Source organism: Panthera leo, chromosome D4 (assembly GCF_018350215.1).
Source record: "Panthera leo isolate Ple1 chromosome D4, P.leo_Ple1_pat1.1, whole genome shotgun sequence".
NCBI lineage: Eukaryota > Metazoa > Chordata > Mammalia > Carnivora > Felidae > Panthera > Panthera leo.
The window spans coordinates 81,672,204-81,688,979 of NC_056691.1; the positions used below are offsets into that span (position 1 = coordinate 81,672,204).

Sequence of the window (16,776 nt, forward strand, 5' to 3'; positions counted from 1 at the left end):
CTTCTTGTTGTGTCCTACTTCAAATGAACCCCTACCTTGGTAGATAGATAACTCATGCCTCAACTCCTGCCACACTGGAGCCTTGGCTTATTCTCCTTGGCTCTTGCCTTTGGGGGACAAAGAACCCATTCTGAACCTTGGCACCTTTCTGTGCATACCTCTCAGTATTCTTTTGCCAAAATACTGCATCTTCCCACATTTAGCTCCTCTGTGTCTTCCTTGATGCCACCCACCTCCCAAAACCACCAAGCTCAATGTTGGGTAACTGAACTTCCTCTGCCAGAGTCAGTTCTCCAACTTCTCCCTTACCCTTGACAATTCCACACCTTAATGCACATGTCAAATTTCCAGGTCCCAGCCATTCCTAGTCTGACCTTCTTGCCCATAATTAAACTCTCAAATGCATTCCAAAACCACTTTTTTTCAAGAGGGGTTGGGTCGAAGAATACAATCTCTACAGTATTTATGTGATTTCTATAGGGAGAATTTAGGTTACCCTACTTCTCTTATATAGGGGGAGCAGAAAGAGAGAAATCCAGGCCAGAAGTACCAGGTGTAAGCAACGAGGGGCTGGCAGCTGATCAAAAACTGAGGCCAGACAGAGCAAAAAGATGTATCTTAGATACAACTTGGGAAATGAAGTAAAATGATTACCTTCTGAACAATTTTCCAAGTATCTTTACCACATATCATTAGAATAGCCCAAGAACATGAGTATTACAAGTTTTGTCTTTGGATCAAAAACAAGAGATGAAGTACTTTGTTCAAGTTCACAAAATTAGTCAGATGCAAAGTTGGAATTGAAATCAAGGTAGCCAGAGGTACCTGAGTGGCCAGCGAACTCTTGATTTTGGCTCAGGTCATGATCTCACAGTCATGAGATCGAGCCCCATGTTAGGCTCTATGCTGGGTGTTGAATCTGCTAAAGATCTTCTCCCTCCCTCTGCCACTCTGCTCTCTCTCTCAAAAAAATAAAAATAAAAATGAAATGAAATCAAATCAAGAGAGCCAACACCAATTCTATGAAGTTATGGAGTTCTATCATAGAATACATGGTGGGCTGCATGATGACTCTCCTTCTGCAGCACATAAGCTGGAACAAGTTTTAAGATATCCCCTCTACCAGACTGAAGACCCCAAGCCAGGACACACACCTAACATTCCTTCATATTTTTTATTTACAGGAAATCAATGCTGAGGGGAAACCAGAGCCATATTCCTGAATTCCTCCTTCTGGGACTGACCAGTGACCCCAAATATCAGGAGTGGCTCTTTACCAGCTTCCTAGTCATGTATCTGGTCAACGTGGCTGGCAACTCAGTCATCATTGCAGCCATCCGGGGGGACACCCACCTCCACACCCCCATGTACTTCTTCCTCTCCAATCTGTCCCTGGTGGATGTCTGCTTTACAACCGTCATCGTGCCACGGATGCTGGCAAACATGTTGAGCAAGACCAAGAAGATCCCCTTTGCCCAATGCCTCACACAGATGTATTTCTTTGTGGCCTTTGGGATCACGGACAGCTTCCTCCTGGCTGCCATGGCTATTGACCGCTACATGGCCATCTGTAACCCACTGCATTACACCACGACTATGAGCCCCCAGCGCTGTCTCCTGCTGGTGACGGTGTCCTGGGTGCTGTCCCACCTTCACTCACTCACCCACACGATTCTCATGGCCCGCCTCTCCTTCTGTGGGCCCAACATCACCCACCACTTCTTCTGTGACGTCCAGCCACTGCTGACGCTCTCCTGCTCTGACACCTCTGTCAATGAGCTTTTGGCCTTCACAGAGGGCTCCTTGGTGATCATGAGTCCCTTCATCTTGATCATTGTCTCTTACATCCACATCACCCGTGCCGTTCTGAGGGTCCCTTCTCGAGGAGGCAGGCACAAGGTCTTCTCCACCTGTGGGTCCCACCTCACAGTTGTGGCACTCTTCTATGGGACCATAATATTCGTGTACATTCGTCCCTCATCCACCTACTCAGTGACAAAGGATCGTGTGATCACTGTCATCTACACAGTGGTTACCCCCATGCTGAATCCTTTTATTTATAGTTTTAGGAATAAGGACATGAAGCAGGCCTTGAAAAAGCTGATCAGGAGAGTAGAATAGCAAAACCCATATATGGTACTTCTCAGCATTCATTCGTTCAATAAGAACCCATGAAACACCTGCTATGTGCCAGGAACTGTACTTACTTATTAAAATATTACAAAGATACCTCAATCATAGCTCTGTCTTCAAAGTTAATCACAGTCCAGTGAGGGGGAATGAGACAATTACAATAGAAGGTTATTATACTTCTTGGTAAAAATAAAATGAGACACAGATGTTGATGCCTTACTGTATTAGACACATAGTTTACTTTTTTCTCTTGCAGTCTCTGTCTCATGTTTGTCACAGATATTACCAATGTTGTGTAAAATATCCTGATGAAAATCAGGAAAAACTTCTGTAGTGATTTTTTTTAATCCATTAGGATATGGGTCAGCTCCTAAGAAGCCTCAGTAAGTCAATGTTCTCATCATATGAGTTAATCATCTTAGGCACAATCCCCTTGGGTCTAGCTAGTAGATTTTCTTGTTACTTTTAGAATAGCTCATAACTTCCCCAAAGCTGTTCACATATTTTTCAGAGAAGGCAGCTTCACCAGTATGGTAATAAGGCCCTAAGATTATGAGGTCAAGCACTTAAGTTACAACTCAGTCCCACAAATTGTGACCATAATCAAGCCACAAAGTCTACTGAAGTAGACTTTTCTTCACCTACATAATGGATACAAAAAGTAATCTCACCGTGTGGTTGTGGGTGTCAAAGGAAAAATTCCAAATTTAGCAACTTTTGATTATTTACTTAACCCCTCTGAGCTTCTGTTCCCTAGTTCTGAAATTTTACTGCTTGTACTGGAGGTCCAAATCCACCATCACCAACTGTGATCTTGGGCAAGTACATTAACCTCTCTGTCCCTCAGTTGTCATATGCAAAGTGGATTGTTGTGAGGATTGAATGATATAACAAGTGTCCTAAGACATATACTATTTATGTTTTAAGTATTTGGAATAGTGTCTTGCACATAGCAAGCTCCAAATAAATTTCAGCCATTACATCAAAAGTATATGAAAGTGTGTCTGTAGACCCTTCCCAAATAACATTCGAAGTTTTGTAGTGAAGTGGGAAATAGTCATATTGTCATACATCCTCCAAGTGAGTTCAGTCTAAGTGTCTCCTGAAACTATTTCAGTATTTCCAAGTGTTTCACTATAAATGATCCTGTCCTTAGGACCTTATAACTATGTTGTCAATATTTTTAAGAATTCCAGTGGGTACAGAGAAGGCCTCCCCAATACCCACAATAACAAAATGTCCCCCAGGCTCCTTTTTCCCTCCCTCCTCCCTCCATCCCATCTTCATTTCCAATAACGTTCAAATAATTCCTCTATCAAATAGAACCTTCATGAGGAATGCTGTTCAGCACTTCAAAGTTCTGAAATACAATCTAAAGCTGTGAGATATGAAGGAGACAAGTGAAGAAAAGATGGGGGACAAAAATATAACTTTACCCAGGAGGAACTAAGGGGACTGGATACAAAAAAGGGAGGGGGGAAATGTAGGAACCTTCCTGCAGAGGAAAAGAGAAGTTATGGTAGATGATTACATTGCTCTCCAAAGAGTACAAGCTTTCAGGGGCTCCTGGGTGGCTCAGTCATTTAAGCGTTGACTTCAGCTCAGGTCATGATCTCACAATTAGTGAGTTTGAGCCCTGCGTCGGGCTCTGTGCTGACAACTCAGAGCCTGGAGCCTGTTTCAGATTCTGTGTCTCCCGCTTTCTCTCTCTCTCTCTCTCTCTCTCTCTCTCTCTGTCCCTTCCCTGCTTGTGCTCCCTCACTCTCTCTCTCTCAGCTATAAGATAAGTAAGTTCTGGGATCTAACATACAGCCTGGTGATGACCATTAACAATATCGAATTATATACTTGCAATTTGCTGAGAGAGTAAATAATCTTAAGCGTTCTCACCACAAAACAGAAATGGTAACTCTGAATTGATGGATGTGTTTATTGTGGTCATCATTCCACAAAGCATATGCATATCAAATCACCATAAATATGTACAATTCTATAAGTCTAAAACTAGAAAGATTCTGATTTCCAAAATGAAAAGCCCCAATGATGTTACGTAGGACACTGTGAACCTTTCTTACACACTGGTGAAAAAGAATGACCTGTAGCTACAACTTTCCATATGAATGAATGGCGACAACATAAAATTGAATATGGATGGACCTAGAGAGCATTACGCTAAGGGAAATAAGTCAGACAGGGAAAGACAAATACCATATGATTTCACTTATGTGTGGAATCTAAAAAGCAAAACAAATGAATAAACAAAGGAAAAGCAGAATCAGACTGTAAATACAGAAAACAAACTGATGGCTGTCAGGGGGAGGAGACTGAGGAGTGGGCAAAATGGGTGAAGGCAAGTAGGAGGTATAGGCTTCCGAAAGTCATGGAATGAATAAAAGGTACAGTGTAGGGAATGTGTGGTATTGTAACAGCATTGTATGGTGACAGATGCTAGCTTCACTTGTGGTGACCACGGCATGACATATAGATTTGCTGAATCACTGTGCTGTACCCCTGAAACTAATGTAACATCATGTGCCAACTATATTCAAATAAAAATTGTTTAAAAAAACATAAAATTGAGTGAAAGAAGCTAAATGATTCCATTCATGTAAAAGACAAGAAGAGGCAAATATAAACAATACATGATTTTCACACATAGACATAACTGGTAAAACCATAAGAAAAGTGTCCCATGTGTTTTATATACTCATTTTTATATATGATTTATTTTGCAATTTATAAAATTTAAAGGAATTTTGCGTGCAGAAGCCTCTATTACTTCAGTAGATTTTTATAGATGAGCCATCTCTCTGCCTTCTAGAGTCACAGGAAACACATCTGTTCATAGAACAGTAAGAATGTGAAGACAATGTGTAGCCCACCCTACATCAAACCTGTCCAATTCACTTATTATTATTATTTTCTGAGAAATAATAGGGTTTCTTTAAGAGGATTAGAATCTGATTAGAGTACACACTCCTTGGCAGATTAGGGTGGGGGGAGAAGGCAACCCCTCCCCCGCTTGTGCCCAGGGCAAGGGTACCAGGTGTAGTACTCTCAGGAGTCACAGACCTGGTCACTCTGAGAAAGTGCTCCTGACACTACTGGGACTCACAAATCCAAGGCCCAGAAGGGCCAGCTCGGAGGTTGGACATTTGCCCCATTTTGTCTCTAACTAGGAGGTTGGGGATTAGGTCCCAGGAGATACTCCATGTGAAAAGCCCACAGCTCCTCCTGGTTCCTGTTCCTGAGGACAGGTTGCTCCAGCCCCAAATCTTTAGTCCATGCTGCTGTTACAGAGAAGGAAACAAACTGAGGTTGTAGCAAGTCCTCTTGAAGAGAAGAAGGAAAGGCAAACCAAACTGGCAAGGCACACAAAACATCTAGTGATGGGGACAGGGTGCCTGGGTGGCTCAGCTGGTTAAGCGGCCAACTTCGGCTCAGGTCATGATCTCGCGGTCTGTGAGTTCGAGCCCCGCGTCGGGCTCTGTGCTGACAGCTCAGAGCCTGGAGCCTGTTTCGGATTCTGTGTCTCCCTCTCTCTGACCCTCCCCCGTTCATGCTCTGTCTCTCTCTGTCTCAAAAATAAATTAACGTTAAATTGTCAAAAAAAAAATATCTATGGGGCGCCTGGGTGGCTCAGTCGGTTAAGCGTCCGACTTCGGCTCAGGTCACGATCTTGCAGTCCGTGAGTTCGAGCCCCGTGTCGGGCTCTGGGCTGATGGCTCAGAGCCTGGAGCCTGCTTCCGATTCTGTGTCTCCCTCTCTCTCTGCCCCTCCCCCGTTCATGCTCTGTCTCTCTCTGTCTCAAAAATAAATAAAAAACATTTAAAAAAAATTTAAAAAAAAAAATATCTAGTGATGGTGACAAAATGTGAGGATGATCAGAATTTCCAGGTAAGACCTGAGGGGGTAGAGGTGGGAGGCATTGGTCACACACAAACACCTCCTCCCCTATTCCTTCCTCCTTTCCTGTCCCTTCCTCACTCTCAGCCAAATAGAACCTGGCTCTCGTAACCACCATGAGAAAAGCTTTGCTTTGATTTGATATCCATGAATTCCCTGAGTGTCCAGCCTGAAGTTAGTGCAAGTGGTCCCCAAGCCCCCGGCAGTGGCCAAGACATGGCAGCTGTGCAATAACAATGCTGAGAACCCCTGGATTGTGCATAGACAATTCACTCCCAACCCACTGGATTGTGAATGGCTTCTGGAATCAGTCTATACCACCATCCAAGGAGTGAAATAATCTCCACAACAATTAACAGGTCAACAAGTCCTATCTCTTTTTTTTTTTTTTTTAATTTAAGACTCAGAAGTATATGCTATTTAGATTTATTTAGGCTCATTTTACAATTCAGGTTCTAGAAGGTAAATGATTTGACCGAGATGGTATGCCTGGGGATTCAAACCTGGGCCTATACATGTCACAAGTCCAAATGAATGCTCTGTCATGATACTACTAGGTCAGAACCATTGCCATCCAAGGTCACAATGATGATATTGGTGACTATGGTATTTACAACTCTATGAAACTTTACAGTTTTCAGAGCTCAACTTCCCACAGACAGGGACCAAGAAAAGTCCAATTTTCTCAGGACTGAGGGAGTTTCCTGGAAGTGAGGTGTTCAGTTTTGAAAGCAGAAAAGTCCTGGATAAACACAGAGGACTAGTTGGTCACTCCAGAAGGCACCTTTCTTCTGTTAAATCCATCAGGAGTAAACAATAATATCAGGAAAATCTACTATTTGACAAGCAGTTGATATAAGTCAGTCACTGTTCTAGCTCTTTACAATCCTTACCTAATTTAAACGTCAACAAAGTTCTGATTTCAGCATTATTACTTTCATTAAGCAGATGCAGAAACTGAGGCCAGAAAACCGTGTAGACCTGTTCAACATCACAGCGCACAAGGAGGCTGGTGGCCCAATGAAGCTTTGTCAGACCCAGAGGCAACGTATCTCATCACCACATCATGACACTCGCACAGGCTGGCGCTGACTCTGTGTGTGTTCATCCTTCCATACCATCCAAATGCACAACATAAAATCTCTCTTTGGGATTTTCCATCCAAAGGTCCTGAAGAAACCTTTAACTGATTCTGGTATTTTCATGCTTTCAACACTCTTATATGATAGGTTTATGTCCACATCTTACAGGTGAAGAAAATGAGACTCAAAGGTTACAAATAATTTACCCAAAATATAAAAAGCAATGAGGGTTGAGAGAGAGATGACTCTCCTTAACAACTGTGTAGTAAATGCAGATCCTCAAGAGATCCTATTCAGGCCTCACAAGCATATGAGACTGCTATTTTCATTTTTTTAAAAAGGTGGAAAAAAAAAAAAATAAAAAAAAAAAAAAAAAAAAAGGTGGAGAGTGGACTAAAACCTAGGAAGCTTCTTCTTAGCTAAGCTCCAGTTCAACCTCATCCAGGAGGTCTACAAGACAACTCTGAGACCACTAAAATGCAAAGTTCATTCCCAAGATCACCCACTGTCGCTGTCCACACTTCTCGGCCCTGTACGTGCTTACAACCCACCATGACAGACAGGAGTGCATTCTTGTGACCTTTGAAAAGAACACAGAAAACAGAGGAAAGGCTTTGAATGATATAACCTTTTGGAGTCTATGTATTTTAAGCAAGATTTTCCTGCACCTGTTCTACTTTAAATGGCAATTAAAAACCAAACCAGCGTCTCTGACTTCCTGCTCCTGGGCTTCTCTGCACACCCTGAGCAGCAGCCTCTCCTGTTCGGACTCTTCCTGGGCATGTACCTGGTCAGCGTGTTGGGGAACCTGCTCATCATCATGGCCATTGGCTCTGACCAGCACCTCCACACCCCCATGTACTTCTTCCTGGCCAACCTGTCCTTCGTCGAGACCTGCTTCACCTGCACCATTGTCCCCAAGGTGCTGGCAAACATCCTGACACAGCGCCACGCCATCTCCCACACTGGGTGCCTCGTGCAGATGTACTTCTTCATGGCGCTGACCCTGCTGGATGACTTCCTGCTGGCCGTGATGGCATATGACCGCTACGTGGCCATCTGCCTTCCTCTCCACTACACCACGATCATGTGTCCCCAGCGCTGCCTGCTGCTGGTCGCCGCATCCTGGCTCTGCTCCCACCTCCTGGCCTCCTCGCTCACCCTCCTCATGTCTCAGTTCTCCTTCTGTGCCTCTCATGCCATCCCACACTTTTTCTGTGATGTACCCCCACTCCTCAAACTTGCATGTTCAGACACCCAGATCTTTGAAGTCACGATGTTAACTGAAGCAGTTCTCTCCGGCATGATTCCACTCACCTGTGTCCTGGTCTCTTATGCCCACATCATGCACACGGTTCTCAGGATTCCCTCTGCTGGGGGGAAACACAAAGCCTTCTCTACCTGTGGCTCTCACCTGTCAGTGGTTACTCTCTTCTATGCGACACTCTTTCTGGTGTATTTCCAACCCTCATCCTCCTACTCCGCAGACACCGGAATGGTTGTATCTGTGATATATACGATGGTCACCCCCATGCTGAACCCCTTTATCTACAGCCTGAGGAACAGGGACATGAAGGGGGCTCTGTGGAGACTCTTTGGCTGGGGAAGATGTTCTCCTCAGTAAAGGGTCCTTCCTCAGACTGGGAGCTCAGGCTCTCTGAAATGCCTTTTCCCTGCACTTCCCCATTGTAATTTTGAAAACTCAAGTTCAAGCAAGATGGATGCTCAACATCACAACCAGGTTTAACAAACAGAGAATGCCTTACTGGCCAGAATTACAATCAGAGATACTGGAAAGGGACAGAGCTGCACCCCTGGAAGATGAGTGGCCAGCAATCCCTACAGGGTGACTTGACTAGTGGTATAGGCGTCCAAGCAGATCCAAGCCAGAGAGTAGGAATCACCAAGAACGACATCAGACAGAATTTGGGTGCTAGGAGGAAGCCGGGTAGAAGCAGCTCAGCCTGGGACTAACAGGTCCCACTCAGCTACAAGAAATGCTCACAACCAGGAAGGCTCAAGTGCTCAGAGTTTCAGGGACCATTTCCAAGCCCAGCTTTGGAAACAACTCACTGATAGGGACTAACCTACCCATAGAGAAGGCTGCACCAAGAAGACACGCTATTTGCTGGGACTAAGAGGACAAGAAACATTTGAGGAGAAGAAACTAGGCACCGACACTTCAGAGGACTGGGCCCAAATCACACATCAGGGATCAGATCTAAGATTCTGACAGAGAGTAATTATTAGTTATGGACAAGTCCTTGATTCTTTGGTATTTAAATTCTAGTTTATTTCATTTGTCTCAAATACAGAATAATCCATGCTCATTATAGTAAATTTGTAAAACATGAATAGGAAAAAAGAAAACACTCACTATCCCTCCATATAAAGAAAGCCACTGATAAGATTTCACAGTATTTCTCACCTATCTTTTTCTAATGACTTTTTGTCTTTACTTTGTTGAGAAAATACTGCTGGTACAATTATATATACTTTTTTGCTTAATCTTATAACATGAATTGTCTCCATATTATTATCTCTTCCTGAACACTTGGCTCTCTGAGAATACATTATAAAAAATGCCCATGATGTATATGGCATTTCACCATTGTTGGATGATTAGGGGGATGAAAGTTTCTAAGCTTTCACTATTACAAATAACGATGCAAAGAAAGTCTCGAAAAAGAAATTATTTTCATATATCATATTTAATATTTTTAAAAGTAGAATATCTATGGGACACCTCGGTGGGTCAAGTCAGTTGAGTGTCTGACTTCAACTCAGGTCATAATCTCACAGTTCATGAGTTCGAGACCCACATCTGTGCTGACAGCTCAGACCCTGGAGCCTGCTTCGGATTCTGTGTCTCCCTCTCTCTCTCCTCCTCCCCTCCCTCACTCTAGCTCTCTCCCTCTATCTGTCTCTCTCTCTCTCCCTCCCTCCCTCTCTCTCAAAAATAAACATTTAAAAAATGTTTAAAGATTCTCTATCTCTCCCTCTGCCCCTCTCCACTGCTCATGCTCTCTCTCTCTCAAAAAAAAATAGATAGATAGATAGATAGATAGATAATAGATAAAGTTAGTAGGATATCTAAGTAGTACGTTTACAGGACCATTTATCCAGCCAGCCAAAATTCCCAAATGAGAGTGCCCTTTTGTCTACATCTTCTCCATATTTTGATGTTCACATTGTATCCTTAATTACAAATGATAGGATAGCCAAAATGGTATCTCCTTGCTTTACTTTTAATTTCTTTGATTGTTGGTGAAAGCACTATTTTCCTCAGTCTGTTAACCATTTTTTTCCATTTCACTCTTTTCTTTTTCTTTTTTTTTCTTTTTAAAAAATTGTTTTCAATGTTTATTTATTTTTGAGAGACAGAGAGAGAGAGAGAGAGAGAGCGAGCATGAGCAGGGGAGGGGCAGAGAGAAAGGGAGACACAGAATCTGAAGCAGGCTCCAGGCTCCGAACTGTCAGCACAGAGCCTGACACGGGGCTCAAACTCATGAACGATGAGATCATGCCCTGAGCCTAAGTCAGACACATAACCAACTGAGCCACCCAGGTGCCCCATCTTTTTTTTTGAGAAAGAGTGAGTCTGATTGTGAGCAGGGGGCAGAGACAGAGGGAGAGAGAGAGAATCACAAGTAGGCTCCAACCTTCCAGCACAGAAACTGATGTGGGACTTGAACTCAGGAACCCTGATTTCATGACCTGAGCCAAATTCAAGAGTCAGATGCTTAACTAACTGAGCCACCCAGGCGCCCCTATTCCTTTTTTAACTGAAGTGTAGTTGACTGGGGCGCCTGGCTGGCTCAGTGGGTGGAGCATGCAACTCATGATCTTGGGGTCATAAGTTCGAGATCCATGTAGTGTATAGAATTACTTTAGGATATACATTTGTAAATCTTTATTTATTTGAGACAGAGAGAGAGCAGGAACAGGGACAGAAAGAAAGAGACACAGAGAGAGAATGCCAAGCAGGCTCTGTGCTATCAGCACAAAGCCTGATGAGGGGTTTGATCTCATGAATCATGAAATCATGATCTGAGCCGAAATCAGGAGTCAGATGCTCAACCGACTGAGTCACTCCCATACCCTTTTGCTTTTAAGTAAAATCTTCAGAAAGAAAAAATGAGCATAGATAGAAGTACACTTGACATGTAATATAATAATATTGCTTTCAGGTGTACAACATAGAGATTTGACAATTATATATATCACAATATGCTCCCCACAATAAGTGTATATTTGGGTGTTAGGAAACTCAGCTAGAAATAATCTTAGGAGTAAAAGACATCATAATGGCTATTAGAAAATTTTTTATATGAATGAAAACCAATTATGATGGAAAGAGCCCAAATATCCATCAACTGATGAATAGATAAAGAAGATGTGACATACATACATAAATATATATACATATATATATTCACATATATATGTATATATATACACATATATAATGAAATATTACTCAGCCATCAAAGAGAATGAAGTCTTGTCATTTGCAATGACATGGATGGAGCTAGACTGTATTATGCTAAGCGAAATAGTAAATCAGTGAAAGACAAATATATGATTTCAAACACATGTGGAATTTAAGAAACAAGACAGATGAACATATGGGGCAAGGGGGAGTGAAGAGAGGGGAAAAGACCATAGAAGATTCTGAACGACAGAGAACAAACTGAGGATTGAGGCAAGGAGGTGGTTGGGAGATGGGCTAGATGGGTAATGGGTATTGAGGGCACTTGTGATGAGCACTGGATGTTGTATGTAAGTGATGAATCACTGAATTCTACTGAAACCAATATTGCACTGTATGTTAACTAACTGAAATTAAAAAAAACAATTACGAAACACTATTTACAGGAAATTCTTCACAGGAAACTTACAGTTCTTACAGTTAGATGCAAATATTAGAAAAGAAAAGGCTGCAAAATAAGCTTAGAATCCATCTTAAAAAGAACAATAAAATCAGTCCAAGGAAGAAAACAGATGACAGAAAAATACAACAAAATAGAAAAAAAAAACACACGATAGAGAAGACCAACAAAGCTAAAAGATTATTTTTTGAAAAGATCACTTATATTCCTCTGATGAAAATGGTCAGATGGGGAAAACACCAATCATCAGTAACAAGAATGAAGAAAGTGACATTACCTCTGATATTAAATAAAGAGGATACTATGAACAATGTTAAAGTTTATTTACTCCGGGGGGGGGGGGGGGGGCGGAATCCCAAATGGGCTCCATGCTGTCAGCGCAGAGCCTGACATGGGGCTCAATCCAACGAAGCACAAGATGATGACCTGGGCCAAAATCAAGAGCCAGACAGTTAACCGACTGAGCCACCCAGGTGCCCCACAATGATATATAAATTTTAAATTTTAGGTTAAACACACATTTCTAGAAAAATATAACTCATCAAAACTAATTTAGTAAGAAATAGAAAACTGGGGGGCGCCTGGGTGGCGCAGTCGGTTAAGCGTCCGACTTCAGCCAGGTCACGATCTCGCGGTCCGTGAGTTCGAGCCCCGCGTCGGGCTCTGGGCTGATGGCTCGGAGCCTGGAGCCTGTTTCCAATTCTGTGTCTCCCTCTCTCTCTGCCCCTCCCCCGTTCATGCTCTGTCTCTCTCTGTCTCAAAAATAAAGAAATAGAAAACTGGAATAGACATATCAGAAGCTGAATGTGTAGGCTTTCCTCAAAGAAAGTTTCAGGCCCAAATGGCTGTAAGAGTGAGTGTCTATACACAATCCAACCAGGAAAATATTTCAGGCTTCCAAACCCTTTCAAAAATTTAGAGAGGCACCAGGCTGGCTCATGTTGGGTGTGGAGCTTAATTAAAATTTAAAAAGATATATTATATTAAAATTTAAAAAAAAAGAAAATGAGGAATATTCACTCAATTCCCTTTATGAGATTAGCACAACATTCATACCAAAAAGTGACAGGAACATTGCAAAAAAAATTACCATTACAAGCTGATCTCCATGAAGATAAATGCATCAAAAATTTTATAAAATAAACATACCAATTCAAACTAAAATATTAGCAATACGATCACAACAATGCAGAGACAATAAGATATATCATTACCAAGTTGAGTTTTCCTAGGAAGGTATGGTTGATTTAACACTCAAAAGTCAATCAAAGTAAGTCACCATATTTAAAAAGCAAAGGACAAAAATCATTAGATGCAAGAACATCTCAATAGATGGAAGAAAAAAGAAAAAACATGTCATACAATTCAACATCCACTCACTGAAAGTCCTCCTAGCAAAATGTGGATAGAAGAAAACTTTCTTAATCTCAAAAAAAAATTGCCTTTTTGCAAACACACAGCACATATAATATATAAAGCTTATACATTTAAATCTCTGCTGTCTAAATGGGGAACAAGACAGAATACCAGCTCTCACCACAGCTAGCCCACACTTCACCTGAGGTCCCACCCACTGCAGGAGAGGAAAAAAAAATAAGATTTAAACTCTGTAAAGGAGGAAACAAGGCAGCATTTTGTTTACAGATGATATTTCCATATAATTGCAATTCAGAAGAGTCTATGGAGCAACGATTTGTTTAATAATTAGCTATATTGATGTAAAAACAAATAAATATAGACACCTACACACACATACACACACACTTCATAACATACACAAAAATCAATTCCAAGTGTACTAAAGAACTGATTGGGAAGAGCATTATTATAAAGTTTTTAAAAGAGAATGGTGGAAAATGTCTGCCTCAACTCAGGAAAGAAAGGGCTTCTTCAACTAGACACAAATAAAACGCTAAGGGAAAATAATTACACACACACACACACACACACACACACACACACACACTTGAATTCAATCAGTTAAAGTAAAAATATTTATTTAGCAAACAGCACTATAATGAGTGAAAAGACAAACCACCAAGATATAAGAAATATTTATAATGCATAAATCAACAAAAGGCTAGTATCTAGGATAAATAGCTCTAAATAGTTCTACAAATACATTAGAATATAACAAATAACTAAACGGAAAAATGAACAAAACTTTAAACAAGCAGTTTCAAAATAAGGAAATGAAAATACTAATAAGTATTTACAGGGTCCTCTATCTCATGATTAATCACTGAAACATAAAATCAAAGCATCAGGAATGTCCCCCAATGCACACCCAACATGATGACCACAACGGAAAAGGCTGAAACCACCAAGAGTTATCAAGGATGTGGTGCAGCCAGCACTCGCACACACTGCTGGTACAAGTGCAACTTGACACAATTTCTTTGGAAGTCAACTTGATGTGTGCACTAAATGGGGGGATATGGACATCTCAGATCCCAGCAGTGCCACTCCTAGGCATGTCCACAACAGAAAGGAATGCGTGTGCACACCAAGAAACATGTACAAGAATGATCATCCTAATATCATTCCTAACAGCCACAAAGCCAACTATTCCTTCAACCTTAGAGTGTGTGAGTAACACACACGGTTACAGTGGAGCAACTCACCTCGATGGTAATGAGCAGACTGCCACTACATACACCTATCTAGATGAATCTCACACGAGTAAACTTTCGAACAAAAGAAGCCAGAAACCAGAATACATAATGAGTGAGTGTGTTTACTGAAGTTCAGAAACAGGCAAAGATAAAATAAACTGTTAGAAAGAGGATAGGGATTATTTTTCTCTGAGAAGGAGAGAAAAGTAATGATTTAGCAAGATACACAAAACGAGCTTCAGATGTGCTGGCAATGTTTTACTTCTAAATCTGGGAAGTGATACATAGATGACTGCTTTCTAATAATTTCCCGGGTGCAAGGTTTCTGTTTTCTGCAGTTTTCTGTATGTGTTACTCTACGCTGATAATTTTTTTAGGTCTATCCATCTTTATTTTATTATTTTTTATTATTTATTTTTTTAGAGGGAGAGTGACTGGGGAAGGACAGAGAGAGAGAGAGAGAGGGAGAGAGAATCCTAACCAGGCTCCACACAGCACAAAGCCTGACATGAAGCCTGATCAAATGACCCTGGGATCATGACCCGAGCTGAAATAAAGAGTTGGAGCCTCAACCAACACACCCACCCAGGCACCCGATTAACTTTTTTAAATACAACAATTACTACTACATAGGCACCAGAATATCTATCTACATTTCTATCATAAAAAATCTCTCATGAGAGAAGGATTATCTGCATGTTCTCAGTGAACTCATTGAGCAACAAAACATGATCCGAATTTACACAAGAGTATTTACATTCTCAACTAGTTGTACTCAGTGTGAATATGCATTCATTCTGTCGTGGAAGTGCCATGTGTCTGATTATGGAATGCTACCCCAGAATCCGCTGAGAGAATCACAGACAACATACAGACACAGTAATTCCCAAGCCAGAAGTTCTGAAACTGAAACGTCAGCAGGCAGCAAGGGTGTACAGTGAGGGGTGTATGAGACGACACCGAACAGGAACGCCCTGCGGTTACAGGCGTCCCATGAACAAATGTGGAAGAATAATGCAGGGCAATATAAGCGATCTACAGAAGAATATAAAAGTATAATTCCATTCGCATAAATGACAAGAACAGGCAAATTTAGAGTAAACCATACAGTTTAGACATCTATGCGTGTTGGTCCTCAAACTGGCCACAGTACACAGAGGGCAGGGACAGAACAAGGAAAGAGGCAGGCCACTCTGGATTGGCAGGGAGCAGTGCTAATAAGCAAGGGAACCTACGCACAAGGCATGTGTCTTGGGCACCCCAAGACAAGTTGATACCCACACCTGCCTGCCAGAATCCTAAAAGTTTATACAGAGAGAGGCCTCATAGGGGTTCAGTCACTTCGCCCTCCAGAAGGTCTCAACAGCACCTTGCTCTCTCAGGGCTGTGACCTTCACACCGGCTCCCACTGTGGGAAAAAGGCAGAGCTACATTCCGAGGAGAGGAGAGGTGAGGAGCCTCCCGTTACCTGGGGACAACTTATGGATCCAATGGTGGTCACATCTTCTCCATGAACTCTTCAACAACGCACATGTGGCAAAGCTATAAAGAACAGAAAGAAATAGTACACATATTCACAATGGTTATTTCCTCAAAAAGGGGAAGAAAGGATATGATTAAACACACGTACACACAGGGCTTCTACAAGATTGAACTATATACCACTGAAGCTGAGTGGTGGGAGAGTGGTCAGTAATTTTATTATCACTCCTTCAACAGCACATACACGTTCTATAAGCTTTTTTATGTAAGGTAAAATTACAACAAAAGATAAATATATTCAGAAACTGTATCCCAAGCCTGATGTAGAGACCACATAGTGCTTGTATCTCTGTTCTCTGGAATCAGAGAAAATAGGAATACTCCTGCTACTATTTCTACTATATGACAATTGAAGGTGTTGATTGTGCTATTTTATCTACATTTTTCCCCTTGTTTTCTAGGACATACTGCATTCCATCCATGGGGACTGGGCTCCAATTAGAAAAGTATGACTCCATGATAGAGCCAGGCCCCGGTCAGGATCAGGGCTACGAGGATGGATCCGAGCAGCACGTCACCCCAGGGAAAACCAGGAAGGCCATCTGGTCATCTGAACGGTCTTATCACTGACACTGCTGGGACTCAGGGGGCCACGAAGCAGAAGGG

At 41.9% G+C, this 16,776-nt stretch overlaps 2 protein-coding genes across 2 annotated transcripts; both read left to right on the plus strand.

Moving 5' to 3' along the window:
• The first annotated feature begins 1,191 nt into the window (after positions 1–1,191).
• LOC122204936 (olfactory receptor 1L6-like) lies at positions 1,192–2,121 on the plus strand. Its single transcript, XM_042912791.1, has one exon. The coding sequence runs from the start codon at positions 1,192–1,194 to the stop codon at positions 2,119–2,121; it is 930 nt and encodes a 309-aa protein (XP_042768725.1).
• A 5,682-nt stretch (positions 2,122–7,803) lies between these two features.
• Positions 7,804–16,142, plus strand: LOC122204602 (olfactory receptor 1G1-like). Its single transcript, XM_042912117.1, has 3 exons — positions 7,804–8,719; positions 12,186–12,235; positions 16,011–16,142. The coding sequence occupies exons 1-3, from the start codon at positions 7,804–7,806 to the stop codon at positions 16,140–16,142; spliced, it is 1,098 nt and encodes a 365-aa protein (XP_042768051.1).
• The last annotated feature ends 634 nt before the right edge of the window (positions 16,143–16,776 follow it).